The 19,265-nt window shown below is 32.2% G+C and overlaps 1 protein-coding gene and 1 long non-coding RNA gene across 5 annotated transcripts in view; one reads left to right on the top strand and one right to left on the bottom strand.

Moving 5' to 3' along the window:
• LOC134701645 (myelin regulatory factor-like) overlaps nt 1-9,657 on the bottom strand; it is a 95,488-nt gene extending 85,831 nt beyond the window's left edge. For all 4 annotated transcript variants that reach the window (XM_063562779.1, XM_063562780.1, XM_063562781.1 and 1 more), the window contains exon 1: nt 9,472-9,657. In XM_063562779.1, coding sequence (XP_063418849.1) covers nt 9,472-9,514 — 43 coding nt within the window. In that variant the 5' untranslated portion in view covers nt 9,515-9,657. The remainder of the gene's footprint in view (nt 1-9,471) is intronic.
• A 7,435-nt stretch (nt 9,658-17,092) lies between these two features.
• On the top strand, nt 17,093-18,440 carry LOC134701610 (uncharacterized). Its single transcript, XR_010104157.1, has 3 exons — nt 17,093-17,182; nt 17,401-17,521; nt 18,294-18,440. It is a non-coding gene; the product is annotated as an uncharacterized LOC134701610 (long non-coding RNA).
• Nucleotides 18,441-19,265: the final 825 nt, after the last annotated feature.

Below are 19,265 nucleotides of genomic sequence, written 5' to 3'. Positions count from 1 at the left end.
AAAATCACTTCAATAAACAAGAAAATACATATGAACAAATGGTATGACACAACAATCACCATATAAAATCACTTCAATAAACAAGAAAATACATATGAACAAATGGTATGGTACAACAATCACCATATAAAATCACTTGAATAAACCAGAAAAGACATCTATAAGCTTGGGTGGTAAAGGGTTATGTTTTCGAGTAATATGTAAGATAGTGAGAGTAAGCAATTTTTTTTTCAAGTCTTTTCAAGCATTAAGGTAATTATTTACTATGTTTTTTGTAAATTGGAGAAAAAAAACACCATGTTAATGTTTTCTATGATTCATTCATTGTGATATGGCTATTTCATTTCTGAAATTTTCATGTTCCTCCGTGCATAGTTACCCCCATTAAGACCCTCATAGAAAAGTGTCTAAACCATAAACCCACTACATCTTCCTATAATATATCTTTATATAAGTCTAGATCTAGAGTTGCAAATAAATTTAACAGAAATTAGCCAAAACTTCCATCAACACAAAATTCTTTTTTTTAAGGAGAACCACTCTTAAGATATGAACAAAGAAGCATACATATACATGTACAATTACTTTGTCAATTAACAGCAATGTTGGTGGCAAAAGTACAAAATACCTGGACGACCTCTGCAAACCACAAAAAGACTTAAAGAAATATAACAACTTGGCTCATTGTCTGATGTGCCGTAGGTATACTAAACATGCTAAAGTTATACAAACATTCACTGGAGATTCAAAATTAGTGACAGATTATAACTTGCTAACTAGCTAGTGTTTATGTAGGCAAAAGATGAAGATGCTGCTATACAGAGTCACATGTATATCAGTTCTAAGATTTTCAAGAAATGAACTGGAGTCTGTACTTGTGGTTGACAACTTATTCACAAGCTAGTGACAAAAAGGCCATCTTGGTTTTAGTTTTTGATCATCTATCAATGTTACCATAACATTACACATTATTTAACAGATATAAATGATCATAAGAATGGGGATGCATTCTTATGTCACTTAATAACAAACACATTTATCAATTTTCTGCTTTGTAAAGTTTTTTTTTTCAACCAAGAAAGCTCAAGGACACTCTATTTGAAGTGTAAAATCAATTACAATAAATAAATCGGTTATAAGTATATTTTTTAATAAAACAATTGACAATTAACCCACACAAGGAAATTTTGAAAACAAGGATATATATAAATGTTCTTTCTTTACGTAACTTTAATGTAAGTTGGTGGTGTATATAACAAGGTTGAATTAGGTCACCAATATAAACGGAAACTGACCTGAATATAATGTCATTATTTTTAGTATAAGTATATACAACAAACGGCTAAGAAGCTTTATCTTGCATAAAGTGCACAAATTTTACGTTCAGCTTCAAATTTTTTTTTTTAAACAATCCAAAATAAAATATACAGACTCATCAGATACTTATACATGTTTTCTTCATGTACTCCATCAAAAATCAGAAATTTTCTGTCAGCAACAGACATGACAGAACAACAAGTCATTACAAAATGTGTCCTCTAACAATCAGGTCTTCATTTACTAAGATAAATATTCTTAAGACCGTTAATTTTAACCCCAACACAAGATCATGTGCTGGTGACAGGTCATAAGTTAGGAACCTTGTCAGGGTTTGTGTAAAGTTATCTTATGCTGTTTGTATTTAAGGGTGATTTTGGGGTGATGGCTGAAACTTTTAAGCCACTCACTGTCTTTGTTGGGTTGCTGTATCAGTGAAGTGCAACCCACTTAGAAAAGTTTGCAGTGTTGATAGAAATGACTGGAACAAAGAAGCAGTCTTCACGCTGAGTGGCAGCCCAGGCAGACCAGGCTGGTAAAATTGCTCTTGGGCCTGTAAAAATCTGACCTACATGCCAACAGAATCTTACTAAAAAATTTCAAAAATTGAGCTGTGGGGCCTGTAGATTTAGCAGTTCAGCATGAAGACTGAAGAAGTAATTTAAAAGAATTGCAAAAATTAGTTACTGAAGGGTTCATGATAGTTGCTGAAAAAATGAAAATAGAAAACCAAAAAAATGGCCTATCAATCATGTCAAAAGAAATGTACATGTCTTCAGACTATTATTCAGTTCGCAAAGGTGGCTTACAAGTTTTTTTTCAGATAAATATTTCAGAGGTCCTATAAACAAGCTGGAAGGTATATGTACCGATGCATACAAATTTTAATGACTAAAGAAACAAAAAAAAGGATGATAACAAACAGTGAAAAAGGAGCTATAAAAACTCATAAGTCAAAGAAGACAATACCAGTTAGCATGTCTAAGAAAAAACAGCATATAACAGTCCTCTGATCTTTATCTTCACACTTTAAAACATATCAACTAACCTCTGTCAGTTTCATCAAAAATGTTTTTATAACTATTCTTTATGTAATCCATTTCAAAGTTTAGAAATCGCTATTGTCAATTTAAATACTGGAGCAATCAATCTTTCAAAAAAACATTCAAAATTAGATATTCCATCAAATTATATAATTTTATACTTCAGAGTTCAAAACAAATAAGAAATTGTTATGGAAAAACAACAATGTTTGCGTTTAATTGTGGTTTTATACAAATACACTTTATATTAGTTTGCATATAACTCATATATGAGAAAGTTCAATCTGAGATTTAGCTATAAATTAAGCATAGGCTGATCCAGGGGGAATAATTTGGTTAATTATATAGGGAATTGCTGAAGCATGACTGGAGAGGGCCCCCCTTAGGTCAGTCAGCCCCCCCCCCCCCCCCCGTTTAGGAAAAGTTCTGGATCTGCCACTGTTAAGAGTATGCATGTTTGAGTGTCCATTATGAGTTTTAACCATGTGAGAAAACACATTCTGAGTGTAATCAATAATTGAATTCCCAATGTGAAAAAGTACAATTTGAGTTTCAGAGTCACATAGAAAAATTTAACCTTAGAATCTGAAAGATCAACATTATTTGAATGTTCTGTGTTTATAGAATCACTTATATGAGCAAGTTCTGCATGCGGTAAGTTTTTATGTTCAAAAGGATAATTGGTTTCTGAATCATTTTCTGATCCATGAACATGAGAATAGACTAATCCATGTTTGTATGTCAAATAACATTCAGTTTTGAACTCAAACACAATTTTAAGAGTCCACTGTGGTATGCATGATCAGAAGAACAAAAGTGGATTATAAATTATGAAAGATTATCTATATACATGTATGCACATGTATTTTATGTGTATTCATTAATATTCCAGCATTACAATAAAATAAATCTTTTCAAACATTAAATATTTAAGACATAGCACTTGCATGACTTGACAGTTGACATGCCTTACTTTATTCTCCAGAGTTTTTATCTATTTTATTTACATTTTGTGAATCTTAATAAACAATATATATATATTTACACAAATTAAAAAAAAAAATTAATGTTTGAAAAGATTTGTTTTATCGTAATGCTACTGATTTTACTGAAGCACATTCTGATAGATTGAGTGCACCTTCATAAACAATCAACCTCAGATAGCAAATGATTTTACTGAATCACATTCTATTAGATTGAGTGCACCTTTATAAACATTCAATCTTCAGTCCAGAGAGTAACTGACAAACTTTATGACAACTGACAGATTTCATCAAATTAAGAGTTACTGTAAATGAATAGGGACAGAAATTTAGACTGACAACAGGCCATCTATGGACCCCTTAAAGAGTTGTTTCAAGGCCTAGGGCTTTTAGGGGTCTGGAAGGATGAATATACCTTGATCAACTTCAGACTGTAACTAACAGACCTCATCATTTAATTATGCAGGTAGATTGAGTGCAACTTGCCATTTTTTACACTTGACAGCTGTTAGAACAGAACCACTTGTGTTGTAATCTGAACTACAGAGACCTCTCAACTAAAACATTTATGTACACTACATACAAAATGTCTCTGGTTAGTTGCCTATTAAGAAACTTAATTGTTTTTTTCAAAATTGCCATAAAATATGCAGACTTATATATATTTATTCATCAACTGCATACTACGTGAATACTATGTGTATAAATTAAAACCAAATACATGTATACACACGTTAACAGATACATGTAAATTGAAGAAAAAACATTAACAGCTTCCATTCTGAATAAATTGTGTTTAAAAGATTAAATCTCTGTTAAATATTGTCTTAAAAAGATACAAACTCTTTTGAAATATTTCTTTTTCTGTTTTTGCAATTTCTGTACATTTACACATGCTATGTATACATGTAAGCTTTGATCAATGTCCTAAAACTTTACACAATAACTACAATAAATGAGATAAATGTATCTCTTATCATATTACTATTAAAAATGAAAAGATATTCTCTCTTATCATGTTTATTCTTAATCATTGTCAAACCACTATAGTGTAAGAAATTGGATAATTTTACTTCATTTGGCGACATCATAAGCATGAAATTCGACACTTATGTCAAAAATTACTCCCCTGAAGCAATTTCTTATGAAAAGAGGGTCATTCTTTAAATTTATCTGACTAATCTTTTCACAGGATTTTATGGTCAAATTCAAAATTTGACAATCATTAAAAAAATATTTTTAAAAGTAACATTTCAGAAAATTTACAAAATTAAATCAATAATTAAAACAGTTTGTAAATTGTTCAAAATTTATTGGGTAACATGACATAGATCACTCAGTGCAGACATAAACGGTTCAAACTTTTATAGCCCATGTCATGCAAATATTAATGAAAAAAATGACTAGTGATGTGGAAAATTTTTAAAATATATATATGTACAATCAAATAGCTTAAAATCACTTTATTGACTGTAAATTTTATGGTAAAATTTCACTAATCGATTTTTTTTACATTAAAAGTAATACAAAATACTTTAAATAATATCTGCCTTTTTTTTTAATCTAATAAAAAGTTATTTGTCATAATTTGAAATTAAAAGTATCATACTATTTCAATAAATTGAGTGGCCAACCCTTTTTTTTAAATTAATATTGAATAAGTATAGTTTGTACCCAAAATGCATCATTAATTAAAATATGTGGGAGGTGTTAAACAGGATTGTTAACACGGTTGCAGTTAAATAAAAAAAAAATAAAAAAATAATTAAGACACTTAGTTTAACAGAAATGACGGTATAACAATGTATAATATCACCTTCTGGTAACTAATAGATCATACAGTCCTTTACCAAAAGTTGTACCAAGTTTAGAAATATAGTTTCCTAGCTATATAGACTTAAGAGTTATGGTAATAAGCTTAAAGCTCAGAAAAAATATGTTGTGTTGGTTTTTGGTTTATTAATATTATGATAAGTATGGTCGTCAATTGGATTTCTATATTTTTTCTAATTTTCTAAATTTTTAAATCTCTTCTTTATGATCCTGATGATATTTATAACCATGAAAAAAGCCCATCATATTTAAGACCTAGACATCATATTTTAGAAAATAGGGAATATGATGGAAGACTTCCATTCTCAATTTTATTACAAATAAATTTGAAGGTCATCTTCAAATGAATTTCTGTGGTTGCTAAATATTGTGATGATGTGGTATAAATCTTTAAGATCAGGAATAATGAAGCACATATAAGGCTAAACACAACCTAATAAAAGTTTAGACATTACGCTGGACTGATGATGCTGGAAGGCTTAATTTGGTTCAAACTTTGATCTGATTTTAAAAGACAGGAATGGGACTGAAATTTTCTACTTTTATGATGGATAAAAAAAGTATACATGAGTAAATAATCTAGTCACATAGTTAGATGCAAAATTGAAACGTTGTTTTTTTCATTATGTCTTAAATTGTGCATGCATGTGTTTAAGCTTTAATTACATGAATTAATAATTCAAATCACAACTGAAAGAATCCAGATTTTTTTTTAATTGACACATATATGTATTACAGGGTTGAAAATTTAACAATTGTCTTAATACCAGTTTAGCCCATATGTTTGATAAAGATAGGCCAGAGTGCTTAAAATGTATAAATAGCAGTTGGAAAACCAGACAGATTGTCATTGACAGAAGAATGTCAATTTGCCAGCACAGTACCTTGCTCTGTGTACAACATAATAATTAGATAGGGGGGGTCCAGGTCATTTCAAGAGGTCCAATATATATGTATGTATGGTGAGGATCACAATTTGACAAATAAAATGTTTCTTTGACAATATCAATGATGACTGATGTACTGTGGATTCATTAATATTCGTTGGATACCAATTTTCGTGGAATTCGTGGGTACTTGTGAACCATGAATTCAAATGTACAACGAATAGCACATTTTGAATAGGTTTTGTATACAGTGATTGATAAAACCACGAAATCAAATATCCACGAATATGCAAGTTTTTAGCAATCCACGAAAATTGATATCTAAGAAAATAAATGAATTCACAGTATTAGTGTTTTCATCCAGTGGCAAATATCACATGATGAAAATTATTTAATGAGATTTGTAATGTATACATTGTATTTGTGGGGGATAATGAGTTTTTAGCTAAAATTATTTGCTGTCAGTGTCTGTCATTCAGAGAATTTCATGCAATTTCATTTGCCAGGTATGAAACCCATAGCATCTCCACATTTTCTTCATTTGTTCTTTGTGAAAAAATACAATTTCTTTTCACAAATTTTTTTCTGTTGGCATGCATTTTATAGCTGACTATGCGGTAAAGAGCTCTTTGTTGAAGGCCCTACGGTGACCTATAGTTGTTAATTTCTGTGTCATTTTGGTCCCTTGTTGACAGTACTAGTTGTCTCATTGGCAATCATACCACATCTTTTATATTGTCTGCAAACATGTATTGTTTTAACTTTTAGTTTCTTGTGCATGTTGTGTACAATTTGGAGTTTAGTATGGCGTTCATTATCACTGAACTAGTATATATTTGATTAGGGGCCTGCTGAAGGACGCCTCCGGGTGGCGGGTACGGGTAATTCTAGTTGCATTGAAGGCCTGTTGGTGACCTTCTGCTGTTTCATACTATTCCTGCTTTTTATAATTTTTACAACCTGTCTAATCGAAAAAAAAATAAGAGGGGAATGTGTCAAGAATAGAAACACTACTGTCATGACTGTACACTATTCTCTATTTTTCAGATAATTTTTTGGGGTCTCAAAGCATGACAGCATTGTTAATTTAGAGCTAAGATGAGTTGGAAAGAGGTAAATTGTTGAACACATACAGTTTGCTGTACATATATGAGGGTGGTAATTCCCTTTACAGTCAGGCTTCAAACGGTCATTTTCTGCTACCGTTACAGTCTTCACGATGAACTGCTAAATCTACAGGCCTGGAGCTCATTTTTTTTTTAAATTTTAGTTAGATTCTGTTGGCCTGTAAATATGATTTTTACAGGCCCGATAGCAATTTTACAAGTCTGGGCTGCCAGGGCTGCCGTTTAGCATGAAGACTGCCGTTAGCGTCATATTGGTTACAATTTTACCATGATTCGTCAAAATATCCTTATCCTGATTCGTCAGTTGTCTCAAAGTCAAATAACTATTGTTAATGTTATTTTACCCTTATACTTCATGAAGGTTCCCCCCATTACTACCCTCATGTACATGTATATTTGTATGTTTACTGTTGAACTATTTGGGTCAAGGACTCAACTCATTTCCTTCAGAGAAGAACCCCCAACAAGAATTGTAGATACGAAACCTTAAATGTAGGAATTGAATTAAAATGCACAAATATCACTTTTAAAGACATTACTTCTTTAAAATTCAAAATTCTTTATTTCTTTAACAGTCAAAATTCTTAATGAAAATTTGTCTGTGAAGTCAATTTTTTTTCTCTCGAAATTTCTATGTTCATGAGAAAGTGATTATTTCCTGCAATGGCTACAACTAAGTTTGTGTACGAGATAGTCAGATATACTCTTCCATGTTATCTGTATATCTGCACTTCCTGATGACATTCCTTTCTACCAGGATAGACCTTATCGCAATTTGTCCACCCACTGGACATCACAACTTTTCTGTAAACTTTTGATGTCACAAGACATTTGCACTTGAGAAATTACAATTATACATTGTATATGACCCAAAACTTCAATAGTTTAAATGGCGTAATTTCTCAAGTCAAGTGTCGCAGATTCATAAATAGTGAAAAGGTTTATGGAGAATTTTGAGGTTTTTTTGGGCCTCATTTCATAAAGACTTAAAGTACACATGTATAAATTGTATCTTAAAAACTAGTTCTTTGCGTCGGAACTAAACACATTTATTCTAAAAACAGTTGTTGGCATGACACGGGTTATGTTCTTCTCATATATGTTATGATGGTATGATACTAAACCCCTTACGGGAAGGATTGTGCCTGATGTTCATATGATGAAATCATAATCTTTCAGTCAGTTTAATTGAAGTCTGGAGCTGGCATGTCAGTTAACTGCTAGTAGTCTGTTGTTATGTATTATTGTCATTTTGTTTATTTTCTTTGGTTACATCTTCTGACATCAGACTCGGACTTCTCTTGAACTGAATTTTAATGTGCGTATTGTTATGCTTTTACTTTTCTACACTGGTTAGAGGTATAGGGGGAGGGTTGAGATCTCACAAACATGTTTAACCCCGCCGCATTTTTGCGCCTGTCCCAAGTCAGGAGCCTCTGGCCTTTGTTAGTCTTGTATTATTTAAATTTTAGTTTCTTGTGTACAATTTGGAAATTAGTATGGCGTTCATTATCACTGAACTAGTATATATTTGTTTAGGGGCCAGCTGAAGGACGCCTCCGGGTGCGGGAATTTCTCGCTTCATTGAAGACCTGTTGGTGATCTTCTGCTGTTGTGTTTTTTTTATTTTGGTCGGGTTGTTGTCTCTTTGACACATTCCCCATTTCCATTCTCAATTTTATTAGTAGGTACATGTATTATCAATACTTATTTTAATACTCCTGAAAGATAACTGCTAAAGCTTTATTTCTGACTGTTATTTTAAATAGTTGATGGTCATGATGGTATTTTATTCTACCGAAAATATTATGCAGGAAATCAGAAAATGTGAAGGATGAAAGGATGGGGCTCTAAAAACACTCTACATCACTTCTTTAAAGTAGATCGAAGACTTGTTTTAGACATTGAAAACACAAAAAAAGAGGATATCAAAAATATAATTTGGCAATTGCAGAAAAAGGATGACATGTGGAGTTTCACCATCAATTATTACATTTTATTATCGGTTACTGTTAGTGTTATTATGTCTCTGTTATTAGTAAATAAGGAGGCGTATACATATCCAGGTCAAGATCTCTGATTATTTTTATAATTTTACACTTTATAATTCTGAAATTCAACTATACATGACAGTATCAAGCTTAAAGTTGGTAAAAAAATTACCATTCTATAATTAAACCATGACATTCATCTATCAACATGTATTTAAATACGATGAACCGATTGCTGCAATGACAACTTTTTATGTGTCAAAGTTTTCTAACTTGTCAAAATTACAAACCTATGACATCTTGAATTGCTGGGTCTATAACCAGTGCATCCATTAGAAGTTTTCCTTTAAATATATTTTGTCACTTATAATCCATTTTTGATCTCTTATACAGAAGTTTTTTATGTTCTTGTTTGTGTACCAATACACTTTGCACTTTGCCCTCGTGACGTTTGGGTTCGAATTGGATTGTCTCCCCTATTATGGAAAATCCAATCTGGTTTCCTTAACTAAACATAATCAGTACCAGGTTTTCATTATTCAATTTTGAGTCGTAGTTATCTCCCATGTTAAAAAATCCACAGCTATACAACTATATTTTATAAAAACTGAAGGGATGGAAAAATACAAAAGAAATATAAAAATAATTAATGAAACAATCTTTTGAACCAAAATGTAATAGGCAATTATAAAATCTTGAAAGCTACAACCATGTATTAATTTTCAAAATAATGCAGAAACATTTTTATACTTTTTTAAAGAAAAATCTCTGTTCATTCTTCTTCTTCTTCTTCTTCTTCTTCTTCTTTAAGGTCAACAAGGCTTCAATACTGAAGAATACATGTTGTTGCGCATGCGTGATTGACAAAAATTTATACAAAATTTATAAAAATATTTTTATAACAATTGGAGTGTTTGTATTTACAGATTGTGATTAAAAAAAAAATATGTACATGTTTTGTTTAAATTTGTTTATTTGAAGCTAGAGAGAACAGCTGGTGTTAGCTGATCTCTGAAGCTGTCAACAGTGGTGGTTTCAATTACAGTTTGTGGTAGTAAATTCCATTGAATAATTGTTCGCGGGAAGTATGACCATTTGTATGTGTCCTTGGAAGTTTGGATGTGTCTGTATGTCTGAGTATGATTTTGTCTTGTTCTGCTGTCTTTTTGTTCAAGAATATGCGATGGAATGGCAACAAGACAATGTATTACTTTATAGAATAGAATGAGTCTTGTTTTTAAGCGTCTCTCAGCTAGTGGTTGCCATTTCAACTGATTGAGCATTTGTGACACTGCTCGTGTAGTCGTAGTTGTTGTGTACATAACGAGCAGCGCGTCTCTGTACCTTTTCTAATTGTTTCTGTTGTTCTTTTATATGAGGGTCCCAGACACTACAACTATATTCCAGTTTGGGTCTTACTAGTGCCTGGTATGCTCTTGATTTTGTTTCTGTGTTAGTAATTTTTAAATTTCTTTTTAGAAAACCAAGTGATCTGTTCCCATTTGATACTATGTTGTCTATATGTTTGTTCCACTTTAGATTTGATTGTAAGGTAATGCCTAAATATTTTGCTGATGTAACTGATTCGAGAATGTGATTGTGGAGGATGTAATTATGCCGGTAGTTATTTTTCTTTTGAGAGATGGAAAGGTTTGTACATTTATCAGGGTGAAATGCCATAAGCCAATCTGACTCCCATCGAGCTGCTGAGTCAAGGTCAAGTTGTAGCTTATGACAATCATCTTGTGTTTTTATTTCCCTGTAAATTATGCTGTAATCAGCAAAGAGTTTAAGTTTACTGTGTTCTAGATATTCCGGTAGGTCATTTATATAGATAAGAAACAGTATTGGGCCCAATACTGTTCCTTGTGGTACACCAGATGTTACGGGTACTGAGGTGGATGAAATGCCATTAATGACTACTGTTTGTGTTCTGTCCTGTAAAAATGCCTGAATCCAATTTAGTGTGTTATTTTCAATACCATAGAATTTGAGTTTGTAGAGGAGGTGACGATGTGAGACTTTGTCGAACGCTTTAGCGAAGTCCATTATGATTAAGTCAATTTGAGTGTTACTATTATTTGATCGTGCAAGTTCCTGGATGAAGTCTATTAATTGTGTTTCTCACGACCTTGATTTTCTGAAGCCGTGCTGAAGATCGTATAATATGAGATGTTTTTCAAGGTGAGACATGATGTTAATTGTAATGATATGTTCCATTAGCTTGCAACATATGCAGGTTAAAGATAATTGGCCTGTAGTTTACGGGTTTGTATTTTCTCCCTTTTTTGAAGGCTGCATGGAGCTACATTAGCATGTTTCCAGTCCTTAGGTGTTTCTCCAGTGTCAAGTGACTTTTTAAATATCAATGTAAGAATTGGTGAAATTTGTTCCTTTAGTTCTTTAAGGACTCTGCCATTGATATTGTCTGGGCTGAAGCTTTATGTGGATTTATGTTTGACAGTAATTTAGTAATACCTGCTTCAGTGATTGTTATTTTTGGCATTTTTGGGTGGGGGCTTGTACCTTTGTCAGGGATGTTATCATCTGTTTCATCTGTAAATACGGATTGGAACTGTTGATTTAAAATGTTCGCTTTTTCCTCAGTGTCTGTGACTAGTTTGCCATCTTTTTTCAAAGGTGCAACACCAGTGTTATGTGTGCTTTTGATGTAACTAAACAGGTTTTTAGTTCACCTGGCCCGAAGGGCCAAGTAAGCTTTTCTCATCACTTGGCGTCCGTCGTCGTCCGTCGTCCGTCGTCGTTAACTTTGACAAAAATCTTCTCCTCTGAAACTGCTGGGCCAAATTAAACCAAACTTGGCCACAATCATCATTGGGGTATCTAGTTTTAAAAATGTGTCCGGTGACCCGCCCAACCAACCAAGATGGCCGCCATGGCTAAAAATAGAACATAGGGGTAAAATGCAGTTTTTGGCTTATAACTCAAAAACCAAAGCATTTAGGGCAAATCTGACATGGGGGGTCAATTTGTTAATCAGGTCAAGATCTATCTGCCCTGAAATTTTCAGATGAATCGGACAACCAATTGTTGGGTTGCTGCCCCTGAATTAGTAATTTTAAGGAAATTTTGCTGTTTTTTGGTTATTATCTTGAATATTATTATAGATAGAGATAAACTGTAAACAGCAATAATGTCCAGCAAAGTAAGATTTACAAATAAGTCAACATGACCGAAATAGTCAGTTGACCCGTTTAGGAGTTATTGCCCTTTATAGTCAATTTTTTACCATTTTTCGTAAATCTAAGTTATGTTTTACAAAAATCTTTTCCTCTGAAACTGCTGGGTCAAATTAAACCAAACTTGGCCACAATCATCACTGGGGTATCTTGTTTAAAAATTGTGTCCGGTGACCCGCCCAACCAACCAAGATGGCCGCCATGGCTAAAAATAGAACATAGGGGTAAAATGCAGTTTTTGGCTTATAACTCAATGACCAAAGCATTTAGAGCAAATCTGAAGATGTTAAATTGTTCATCAGGTAAAGATCTATTTGCCCTGAAATTTTCAGATGAATCCGACAACCCATTGTTGGGTTGCTGCCCCTCAATTGGTAATTTTAAGGAAATTTTGCAGTTTTTGGTTATTATCTTGAATACTATTATAGATAGAGATAAACTGTAAACAGCAATAATGGTCAGCAGAGTAAGATCTGCAAATAAGTCGGCATGATAAAAATTGTTAGAGGACCCCTTAAGGAGTTATTGCCCTTTATAGTCAATATTGAACAACTTTTCGTCATTTTTGTAACTTGTAAAAAAATCTTCTTTTCTTAAACTACTTGGCCACATTCATAATACTAGGGTATCTATTTGAAAAAAGTGTCTAATGACCCAGCCTACCAACCAAGATGGCGAACATCAGTAAATACAGCAACAGGTGAGCGAAACAGGCTCTTGAGAGCCTCTAGTTGTATTTGGCTACAAAAGGCCATACATAAAAAAAAATGTTTAAACAAGTTAGTCAACATGGAAAAATTGGTATATTTCCATTTTGTATGACTCTTATAAAATGTTATTTAAGTGTAAGAGATGTAGGTATACAGATCGGATTTTCGTTTTTGCCATGGTATTTGCATTGTAAATTTACTTTACTTTCAATATAAGTAATAATTTCTCCATAGGTATCTTCAATTTCTTTTTAGCCTAATTGACAATACGATCATGTGATCTATTCCCCTCATTTGGTCCCTGGTTTCATCAGGTCAGATAAAATCATTTGAATAATGTAAATAATAGAAAATCTGAAAGGAGCAAAAAAGCTTGGAAAAACTATCTATTGCACCAAAATCATCAAATGAATTCTTCAGGAGGTATTGCTCTTAAAGGGGTATTGGCTATGAGATATATACAAAAAAATGAATATTATTTTGTTTGGTTTAAAATGTTTAATAAAAGTAAAATAATGAAATAATAATTCGCTTTTAGCTGCCAAATTTGATATATCGCTGGTGAATCATTTATTTGCAAGAGAATAATATACCTCATTAAATCTGTATTAATGTGACCTGTAACTTAACCCAATAGCTATAAGGATTGATTATTCAGGAATTAGTCGTGGTCAGCAATTGGAAGGAAACATTTTTACACAGGTAAAAACGAAATTTAACTTAAATATGTTTTTAACCTAAAACATGAAAGCAAACAAACCTGGAAAAATCCAATTGCATGAATTCGTTTCCTAATCATGCTTATGTTTATCCCGGATATGTGACCTTCGGCAGTCTATGGAGGTCATCTCGATAGTTAATACGATGGCATCAAGACTAAATAAAATTGAGAATGCAATGGGGGAATGAGTTAAAGCGACAACAACTTTAACATAGAGCAGACCGAAGTCCACTAATAGGTCTTCAATGTAGCGAGAAACTCCCTCACATAATGCCGTCCTTCAGCTGGCCTCTATACAAATATGCATACTAGTTCAGTGATAATGGACGTCATACTTTTCTCAAAAATATACACACGAACACGAAAGTAAAATTAAAAATCATACCAGACTAGCAAAGGCCAGAGGCTCCTGACTTGGGACAGGTGCAAAATTGCGGCGGGGTTAAACATGTTTTTTGAGATCTCAACCCATCCCTATACCTCTACCCAATTTAGAAAAAACAAACGCACAACAATACACATAGTAAAGCTCAGTTTAAGAGAAGTCATATTCCGATGTCGGAATATGAGGCTAAAGATAATAAACAAAATGACAATACATTGTACTACATAAATAACAACAGACTACTAGCAGTTACTGACATACCAGCTCCAGACCTTAATTAAACTGATTGAAAGATTATGTCTACACGAAATTTTGATATATATAGTCATTGTTCACTGGTTTTTTTTCAGACTGGTTGTATTTGGATATACGTATGTTTATGTTATAATTTTAATCTAATATCAGAATTTGAGGCAAATCGATGGACATGATTTGTTTCTGCAATAGAAGCAACCAATAATAACTTTGTTTCTATGTTGGAAATAACTATTCAAAGAACTGATTATGGTCCCACAGAAAAGTCACAGATTCGGTGGATATTATATTGGATCATTGTGTCTTTTCTATAGATGAACAGCTTACACCAATCTAAGAGTCATCTAATATAGTAATATATGTCTGTCTGTCACGGTCACGTTGCTTTTATTGTCGAGCCTTCGACTTTAGTCGAAAAAGCGAGACTAAGCGAGACTACATTCCGTCGGCGTCGGCGTCGTCGGCGGCGTCAACAAATATTCACTCTGTGCTTAAAGTTTTTGAAATTTTAATAACTTTCTTAAACTATACTGGATTTCTACCAAACTTTAACAGAAGCTTGTTTATGATCATAAGATAGTATCCAGAAGTAAATTTTGTAAAAATAAAATTCCATTTTTTCGTATTTTACTATAAATGGACTTAGTTTTTTCTGCGGGGAAACAAAACATTCACTCTGTGGTTAAAGTTTTTAGAATTTTAATAACTTTCTCCAACTATCCTGGGTTTGTACCAAACGTAGACAGAAGCTTGTTTATGATCATAAGATAGTATCCAGAAGTAAATTTTGTAAAAAATAAAATTCCATTTTTTCGTATTTTACTATAAATGGACTTAGTTTTTTCTGCGGGGAAACAAAACATTCACTCTGTGGTTAAAGTTTTTAAGATTTTAATAACTTTCTTAAACTATCCTGGGTTTTTACCAAACTTGGACAGAAGCTTGTTTATGATCATAAGATAGTATCCAGAAGTAAATTTTGTAAATAAATAAATCCATTTTTTCCATAATTTACTTTTAAATGGACTTAGTTTTTTCTGCGGGGAACCATTACATTCACTCTGTGGTTAAAGTTTTAAAAAATTTAATAACTTTCTTAAACTATCCTGGGTTTGTACCAAACATGGACAGAAGCTTATTTATGATCATAAGATTGTATCCAGAAGTAAAGTTTGTAAAAAGATAACTCAGTTTTTTCTGTAATTTACTTTTAAATGGACTTAGATTTTCTTACAATCATAAATAGTAACAAGAGGAATATTTTATTGATTTTTTTCCTCATTGTTGTTGAGCCTGCGATTTACAGCAAAAATAGGCGAGACACTGGGTTCCGCGGAACCCTTACAAATTTTACTATTCAACTTACGTTAACCCAACTTGGTATGGAGTTGCATCATGGGCTTCAAGGATGTGTCATATCCAAAAGTCAGTTTATTTGTACTATAAAACTTAGGTAGACCGTCCAATTCTGTGATGCTGATACTACATGGGATTGGGGTGTATCATATACCAATTTTTGAAAGTAAGGTCACCATGACGTTGAAATTGTCGTATGACCCCCATGATAGTGAAACGTTTTCTGTTTTGTGTTTGGTGTATAATATTCTTCTGTATCACTAAGAATGACAAAACTTTGTATGCAGGAACATTATTCTGATCTTGATATTGTTTTGTGAATTTTCAGTAAACAACAATGAGCTTTTGTCATCACTTGGAGTCTCTTGTTGTCTGATATCCTTTACACAAATGATCGGATTAATCTTTTCCTCTGGATGCTTAAACAAACATTTTAACAAACAAAGCAAGCAAGCCAACAAACCTTTAAACTACACTGCAAAAGAAAAATAGCTGTAAAATATGCTGAATCTACTCTTGTATTCAGATTTTTGACCCTGTTTAAAATTGGACCAGTCATTGGGGTCTTAAGTGTCATCATTCAAACATTGCATTGTTAAAGTTTTTTTTAGCTGCATTTTACCATGGGTAAACAAAAGGGGCCAAAGGGGCCAAAATTAACTTTGTTCATATTGTAAAAAACGTTTTTATTTAACTTCAAGTTAACCAAATTATCAGTATTTTATAGATATGTATTCATGTAAATGCAGTAGACAATATCATGCAAATTTTTCCAAAATTAGGCAGGTTATTGGAGTGGTTAAATTTTACTGTCCATTTGCCCTTTAGGCAGCAACCATACCATTTGATTTTCTGGGAAAAAAAAGTTTGTTTCAAGTTTTTGGAGAAAAAAAAAATTTGTTTTTGATTCTGAGAAAAAGAAATTGTTTGTTTCACCCTCAGCTGCCACTATATGTATTGCTAAAATTGAAAGAAAAAAATTGTGTTCGACTTGTCGCGAAAAAAATAGATTGTTTTTCGCCATAGGCGGGAAAAAAAATTGTCCAGAAAAAAAACCCATAGCCCCCCCCCCCCCCCCCCCCCCCGCAAATCTAATGGTTGCTGCCTTAGTGGAATGCTTTATCATCTGATCAAATTTCTGTTACATATTTTGTGAAACACCTTGTGTAAGGTTTCATTTCCTAGCCAGTTACTCAAGTATGAAGTGAGTAGATTTCAAGTTAAAAGATTTTTACCTGTAGGTATGATCATGTGACTTACATGTTAGAATTTGAATTCAAATTAGTTTGATCTTTACATGGACAAAGACTTGCATTAGTTCCTACAAAATTTTTGAAGACATACAAAAGTTTAAAGTTTCATGACAAGTTTAAGGTATTTAATGTAGTAATAATTATTTTTTTAATGTATTCTGTTCTTGATTTCAAACTTTAGTTCAAGAAAAATAAGGAATTAAAGATTTCACAAATTTTTCAAACATAACTAGGTTAGATGGAAACACAATGATAACTCAACCATTTCTTCATGTTGGTTTATTTATTTGAGAAGTGTAACATTTTTTACTTGTTTTAATATTAAATGTTCCTTTTCAGTTCTCTGATTCTAGGAACTTGGAGTCATTTTAATTGGTATTAGATGGGAAAACCAGACACTATAGCCATTATATAGATTTTCAACAATGCCAGACTCAGAGTATATACAGTCAGGACAAAAGTGAGTTCCCACTAAAAAAAAGTTATCATTTCAACTATTTAAAGTCGATATTTTCTAAAAGAAATTGTACTTTCAGAAGCTATTTAAAATGCCACAATGGTCAGTAAAAGACATTTAATTATATAAACAAGGTTATAAACATCATCTCCTGGAGTTTACTACTAGTATAATTAATTGGGACCATGGTATCGATTTTGAAAGCTTATTATATGTTATTTCCTTTGGTTTTATATAAAAAAATAAAGGAAGATGTGGTTTCATTGCAAATGAGACAACTCTCCACAAGAGACCAAAATGACACACAAATTTTTCCTATAGGTCCCCGTATTAGTTAATCATTTGGCAAAGTTGGCTGTGTTTACGTAACAAATGTAATTTTCATTTTCAGAATCTAAGGACTATGGGTAATCTGAGATCACCCCTTGTTTTTTTGTGGGGTTCATGTTGCTTATTCAGTTTTCTATGTTGTGTCATGTGTACTCTTGTTTTTCTGTTTGTCTTTTTCATTTTTAGCCATGGCATTTTCAGTTTATTTTAGATTTATGAGTTTGACTGTCCCTCTGGTATCTTTTGTCCCTCTTTTGTACACCAAAAAAACAACAATATTACATCATTGATTAATTTCCATTTTTAAGATTTTTTTATGGTAACCAATCATAATAATGTTTTTGTATGATTTTGAAAATATTACAAATTGATCACAGAAAAACCATTGCAGCTGAAAAAGGCATCTATATATGTATGGAAAAGTAAATTTAATTTTGTATTTCAGAGAATTTACAAGACTATCCACAACCCTCTCATCTTGATGAATTGTTAAACCACAGAAACTTAAAGAAGACCTACAGATAACCTAGGATGTACAATATAAAGAACACCTACAGAAACCTAGGCTGCATAGTATATACCACAATGTAAAAGGATCGGCCAGCTGCGTTCATCTATTAGGTATATATTGGTTGAATAATACATTTCCTATCTTCACTTTCAAAAATTGAAGATTTTTTTTTAAGTACAATATTAATTACCTTGCTTATTAAAAAGGCTTTGAAAGGCATATAACATGTTGAAAATATGTTGCACAGCCCTATGATATGAACTTTGTAAAGAATAATAGTGCATATGAACTTAAGAATCCAGGATATGATTTTTGTTGTCTCGCTTGACAGAGTAAAAAAGTGAGACTCCTTAAAAGGAGTTCCTTTTGGAAATTGCATTGTCTATATTTACAGAGGTTGGACCTATAAGCTATCAAATATGAACAGAAAGAAAAAACAAATGTATAAACAATACTGGTATTAATAAGGTTATGTGGTATGATTGCTATTGAGACAAATTCCGTTTATCAACAGCCATTGGTCTTGAAACAATAACCATAATCAAAGTTAATGATACTTGCATGCACATTTTTTTTATCAGTTATGTTTACAGGACAATATTAATATCTTTTTGAGATAAATATAAATGTACTTTAAATTCAGAAATTGTTGCATGCATTTATTATTGCGAATTTGTCATTTTAGACTAAAATGCAATTTTATTTTTTGTGACATTGAGAAAATCCTTTATAATAAAAACATCCCAATACTTTCTTAATTTACAGTGAATTTAAAGTCATAAGAAACGAGTGACCGGTGAAAAATAATGTTCTTCCAATTCTTAAACCAATGCATACAAACATCATAAACTTAGTCTTCTGTGCTCGAATTTATCATTTTTTTCGTGTAAACTTCGTATAATAGTC

Source organism: Mytilus trossulus, unplaced genomic scaffold (assembly GCF_036588685.1).
Source record: "Mytilus trossulus isolate FHL-02 unplaced genomic scaffold, PNRI_Mtr1.1.1.hap1 h1tg000247l__unscaffolded, whole genome shotgun sequence".
Taxonomy (NCBI): Eukaryota; Metazoa; Mollusca; class Bivalvia; order Mytilida; family Mytilidae; genus Mytilus; species Mytilus trossulus.
Note: the sequence above shows the minus strand (reverse complement) of the source record. Positions and strands in the feature narration are given on the sequence as shown.